The sequence below is a fragment of the Homarus americanus genome, unplaced genomic scaffold (assembly GCF_018991925.1).
Source record: "Homarus americanus isolate GMGI-L3 unplaced genomic scaffold, GMGI_Hamer_2.0 scaffold15934, whole genome shotgun sequence".
NCBI classification, from domain to species: Eukaryota; Metazoa; Arthropoda; class Malacostraca; order Decapoda; family Nephropidae; genus Homarus; species Homarus americanus.
The window spans coordinates 35,482-41,938 of NW_024746028.1; the positions used below are offsets into that span (position 1 = coordinate 35,482).

Sequence of the window (6,457 nt, forward strand, 5' to 3'; positions counted from 1 at the left end):
TAACTTAACCCAGACAAGTTAGGCCATCTTCCAAGACCCCGCCCGGCCGCCCACTCACCCGCCCGGCCGCCCACTCACCCACCCAGCCGCCCATGCCATCTCACCTACTCACCCATCCATCCGTCCAGCCAGCCAGCCATCCGTCCAGCCAGCCAGCCATCCGTCCAGCCAGCCATCCACCCAAGGCTTTGCTAACGAAGCCTCATGAACCCAAATATCACTAATAATGGAAGCCTTCCTAAGTGTATTGAAGCCTTCTGAAGCTTACTGTAACCCATTTGAGCTTCTTGAAGCAGAAATGAAGCTTCGAAGCCCCGGAACTTACTCTTTAAATGTAATTGAGTCTTTGGCAACAGAGCTTCATAGAACTGGTTTAAGAAATGAAGCCTTGATACATCAGGTGAAGCCTTAAAACAGCAGGTGATGCCAGGTAAAGTCTCGGTTAAGTCTCCGGATCGTTAGGTTTGAGTAAAGCGAGACCGGACAGTTCGGAGTTCCGGAACAAACACGACGGCGAACCTTTACCGCTGATTGTTAGGAGAATTGTTGACTCTACGTGAAGCCTCATAGACTGTGTGGAGCTTCATGATGCGTATGAAGCCTCATGAAACCCCATTGAAGCTTTATAAGCCTGATGAACTTCCATTGAAGCTTTATAAGCTTCATGAGAGCCTCCTTAAGCATTCTGAATCCTTTTTGAAGCCTCATGAATCGTTTGAAGCTTCTAGAGTCCCAAATGAAGCTTTTTAACGTTTTATGAAGCCTTTTGAAGCCTCATAAATCTCTCTTAAGTCTTATGATTCCTTTTAAAGTATTCTGAAGCTTTCATAGGTCTTTTGAAACCCCATCAAGCATTCTGAAGCTCCTGAAGCCTCGTCCAGTCCTAAAATATTACGAAGCCTCACAAAAGAGTATTGAAGCTAAGCAAAGTCTCATGAATTCCCACTGAAACCTCCTTAAGGTTTCTGAAACTCCCTTAAGCCTCCTGAACCCCTGTATTGAAGTCCCAGAAACCTCCTGAAGCCATGAAACACCTCATGAACCCCCACTGAACCCTCATGAAACACCTCATGAACCCCCACTGAACCCTCATGAAACACCTCATGAACCCCCACTGAACCCTCATGAACCACCTCATGAACCCCCACTGAACCCTCATGAAACACCTCATGAACCCCCACTGAACCCTCATCAAACACCCCATGAGCCCCCACTGAACCCTCATGAAACACCTCATGAATCCCCACTGAACCCTCATGAAACACCTCATGAATCCCCACTGAACCCTCATGAACACCTCATGAACCCCCACTGAACCCTCATGAACCACCTCATGAACCCCCACTGAACCCTCATGAAACACCTCATGAACCCCCACTGAACCCTCATCAAACACCCCAGGCCCCCACTGAACCCTCATGAAACACCTCATGAATCCCCACTGAACCCTCATGAAACACCTCATGAATCCCCACTGAACCCTCATGAAACACCTTGTAACTCAGGGATCGACACTTGTGAACAAAGCGAAGTGGGAAGGTTCGAAGCACCGGAACAAACCCAACTGATTGCTGGCAAATAAGTCGACGTTTGCTGAAGCCTCATGAAGCCTCGTTCCTCCATCCTCCTCCTCCTCACCTCCCCCCACCACCGTGAAGCCTGTTGAAGCCCCGTGAAGCCTGGTGAAGCCCCAGGATCACTAGGCCTGGACATGGCAGGTCTGGCTCGGAGCTCCGGAACAAACACACGGCGAAGATTTACCGCTGATCGCTGGCAAATAGTGAACGGTCTGGTGACTCTCTCTCTCTCTCTCACATTATTGTTTCTCTCTCTCTCTCTCTCTCACATTATTGTTTCTCTCTCTCTCACACACACATTATTGTCTCTCTCTCTCTCTCTCTCTCTCTCTCTCTCTCTCTCTCTCTCTCTCTCTCTCTCTCTCTCTCCTCCAGTGTAATATTCCTACCTAACAAGTATTTTATTTTTGTATTTATTTCCACAATTAAATATTTTCTAGTTGTATTTTTTGGGTTAAATAATTTCTTGTAATCAATTATTCTGGTATAAACTCTAGTAAATTATTTTCTCGTGTTAATTATTCTCTTGATTATATTGCTAATTAATTGTCTTGTGGTTTTAATTATGGTATTGATTATATTTGTGAATAAATGTTATTAATTATTGTTTTCTTAATTATTTTTATTTATTTATTTTTTATTTATTTGATTTTCTTTGTTTTTCTCGTCTAATTTTTTTTTTGTTTTCTCGTGTTAATTTAATTTTTCTTTATTTTCATATTTAATTTTTATTTTTGTTGTCCCAATTATTTTCTTTTTTTATGGCTTAATTTAACTTATTATCGTAATTATTTTTTTATAATTTTATTATCTTAAATATTTTCTTATTATATTTTCATAAAGTTTAAATATTGTTATACTTAAAAAAAATGTCATTTGATTATTTTTATCGAATAATATTTTTTAGTAATACTTGTACTTAATTTTTTTTCTAATTTTAAAAACCGTCTTGTTTTTATTATTTTATATTTTTAATTATTAAAAAAATAGTACCCGTAGTTTCTTATGTAACTAATACAGGTGTTTAATTAAATACAGGTATTGTATGTTATGTAAATATGTATTAACGCTGTACAGGTGTTTAATGAAGTTATGACAGATGTTAATATTATCACGTTGGTACAGATGTTTGGAGTTAAATACGTGTTGTGTAATGTTGAATTAATTTTAGTACATTTATACAGTGTTTAGATGAGGTTAGGTTATACATCTACACGTGTATGTATGTATGATGTATAGCTGTGTATGGTCTGGGTGTAGGTTAGGTTAGGTTATACATCTACACGTGTATGTATGTGTGATGTATAGCTGTGTATGGTCTGGGTGTAGGTTAGGTTAGGTTATACATCTACACGTGTATGTATGTATGATGTGTGGCTGTGTATGGTCTGGGTGTAGGTTAGGTTATACATCTACACGTGTATGTATGTGTGATGTATAGCTGTGTATGGTGTGGGTGTAGGTTAGGTTAGGTTATACATCTACACGTGTATGTATGTATGATGTATAGCTGTGTATGGTCTGGGTGTAGGTTAGGTTATACATCTACACGTGTATGTATGTATGATGTATAGCTGTGTATGGTGTGGGTGTAGGTTAGGTTATACATCTACACGTGTATGTATGTGTGATGTATAGCTGTGTATGGTGTAGGGCTAGAGATGTCTCCTCACTTCTCACCTTCTCTCCTTTATCCCTCTCACCTCTCATTCCTCACTTCACTTTCCACCCCCTTCACCTCACCTCACCTTTCACTCCTTCACCTCACCTTTCACTCCTTCACCTCACCTCACCTTTCACTCCTTCACCTCACCTTTCACTCCTTCACCTCACCTTTCACTCCTTCACCTCACCTTTCACTCCTTCACCTCACCTTTCACTCCTTCACTCCTTCACCTCACCTTTCACTCCTTCACCTCATCTTTCACTCCTTCACCTCACCTCACCTTTCACTCCTTCACTTCACCTCACCTCACCTTTCACCTCACCTTTCACGTCTCAAGCTTCACCCCTACTTACCCCTGTTACCCCTCACTTCCCTCACTCCTCACCTCACCTCCCTCACCAGACGACAAAGCACACAGCTGATGAGGTCTTTCAACACAGCTTGGTGACCTAGATTACTGACGTGACCTAGATGACGTCACTGATGTCACCAGATGAATGATGTCACTACCCCGATGACGCCAAGATCATTAGTAGTAGTAGTAGTAGTAGTAGTAATTAATAGTAGCAGTAGTAGTAACCTAACTAATTATAAAAGATTTGTTATATTAATTACATAATCTTCTTAAGCACGAGGATATTAAATATGTTTTAGGTTCAAAAGTATTACTTTTATTGTGTTAAAAAGTTTGATTTATTTTGTCTTTTGTCCCCGAAAGTATTTTTTATAATTGTTTGTATTAAGTTACATTAAGTGTTATTATGGGAACATTAATTGTTTATCATTTATTCATAACAGTTATTTGTTCTAATAAGGGTAATTAATGTTTGTCATTATTATTGTGATATAAATTAAATTATGATTTGTCCACTAATTTATGTGGTTAAATTTATAGTTTTTAATAATTTACGGTATTTTTTTATATAATTTATATAAAGTTAATAACATTATCACACGTTTTAGTGGGTTTAACTGATCATATTACAAGAGTCATTTTATAACATACAACTTAATTTATTTTGTGTTAAACTTAAGGTCAAAACATTGAAACATAAGATGGCATAATTGAGGTTTATTTTTATGGCTTAATGTTAAGGATAAAGAGTTTGACATTTATGCTTCAATTGGTAAAAAATGGAGTAAATTATATCAAATTAAGATTGATTTAATTTCTGTATTATTTATTTTTATTGAATTAAATTATTTTAGTTTTTCTTTAAATAGAATAATTTTTAATTTAATATCAGCTTAAAATTTAGGTCCAAGATTGTGTCATACAGTAAACTTTTATATAATTCGGTGTATAAAATTTACTTGTATGAAAATTAAAGTTATATTTTTTCTGTTTGCAATATTTTTTATATTTTTAAATTAAGATCAAGATTTTTTAGATTTAAATTATGTTTTAATAATTATTAAAATAGATATTTACACTAAAAAAACATTAAATTGATAAATGATACAGATAGGTAGAGTGATAGGTTAGATAGCTGCTATATGTATCAGTAAATAACAAATAAAATCCATTAAAATTATACATGAAATAATAAAATCAATTAAAAAATTATAAACAAAAATAAATCAAGATTAAACTAAAACCAGACATAAGAATCAGGTAAATCATTCAATATATAATAAAAATCAACCAAATTATAGAAAAATATTAAAATAAATAAAAAGGACAATTTATACACCAAAATACAACGAACAATTTCTTTAGGTCTCACAAAGTATCGACCAACATGAGAGGAGACAGTAACACCGACGGTCACAGTTGGTGGTGAGAATTAGACCCAAATTTGTCGATAAGACGAGAAATTTACTGTCACTCAAAATTATACGGTGACCAACCCGCACTTTATTCTCTATTGTGTTTGTCTGTCTGTCTGTTGGGTACACTTACTGTTCCATTATGCTACTGTTCCATTATGCTACTATTAGTACTACTACTGCTGCTACTAAGGCTACTACTACTACTACTACTGCTATAATAATAATAATAATAATACCAATAATAATAATAATAACAATACTACTACTACTAATAATAATAATAATTTAATAATAATATAATAATAATAATAATAATAATAATAACAATAATAATATTAGTAACAATAATAATAATAATAACAATACTACTACTTACATTAATACTAATACTAATACTACTACTAATACTACTACTACTACTACTACTACTACTACTAATAATAATAATAATAATAATAATAATAATAATAATAACAATAATATATATAAATAATATTAAATAATAATAATAATAATAATAGTAACAATAATAATAATCGTAACAATAATAATAATAATAATGATACTAACAATACTACTACTACTACTAATAATTAATAATATTAATTTCAATGATATAATAATAATATTAATAACAATAACAATAATAATAACAATAATAATAATAATAATAATAATAATAATAATAATAATAATAACAATAACAATAATAATAATAATAATAATAACAATAATAATAATAATAATAATAATAATAATAATAATAATAATCGTAACAATAATAATATTAATAATGATACTAATCAATAATACTACTACTACTAATAATAATAATATTAATTTCAAATGATAATAATAATAATAATAACAATAACAATAATAATAAATAATAATAATAACAATAATAATAATAATAAATAATAATAATAATAATAATAATAATAATAACACAATAATAATAATAATAATAATAATATCAATAACAATAACAATAATAATAATAATATAATGATAATAATAATAATAAAATATAATAATAATAATAATAATAATAATAAAGAATCGTCAGCTGGGTAATAAAATAATCACCCAAAATGTCTCACTAATGAATAAAGTTTTGTGTTCATTTACGGAATTAATTAACTTCATTTTTGGACCTTTGGATTATTTTCTGAAACTTAGTGATGTTGTGAGGATTGTTGTAGTGATGTTGAGGATTGTTGTAGTGATGTTGTGATGATTGTTGTAGTGATGTTAGGATTGTTGGAGATGTGAGGATTGTTTGAGTGATGTTATTGTTGGAGTGATGTGAGGATTGTTGAGTGATGAGGATTGTTGGAGTGATGTGGAGGATTGTTGAGTGATGGAGGATTGTTGTAATGATGTTGTGAGGATTGTTGTAGTGATGTGAGGATTGTTGTAGTGATGTGAGGATTGTTGT

At 33.0% G+C, this 6,457-nt stretch overlaps 1 protein-coding gene across 1 annotated transcript; it reads left to right on the plus strand.

Moving 5' to 3' along the window:
- Window positions 1–588: 588 nt before the first annotated feature.
- LOC121878870 (early nodulin-75-like) lies at window positions 589–1,315 on the plus strand. The gene is made up of 2 exons (XM_042385293.1): window positions 589–713; window positions 1,024–1,315. The coding sequence occupies exons 1-2, from the start codon at window positions 589–591 to the stop codon at window positions 1,313–1,315; spliced, it is 417 nt and encodes a 138-aa protein (XP_042241227.1).
- Window positions 1,316–6,457: the final 5,142 nt, after the last annotated feature.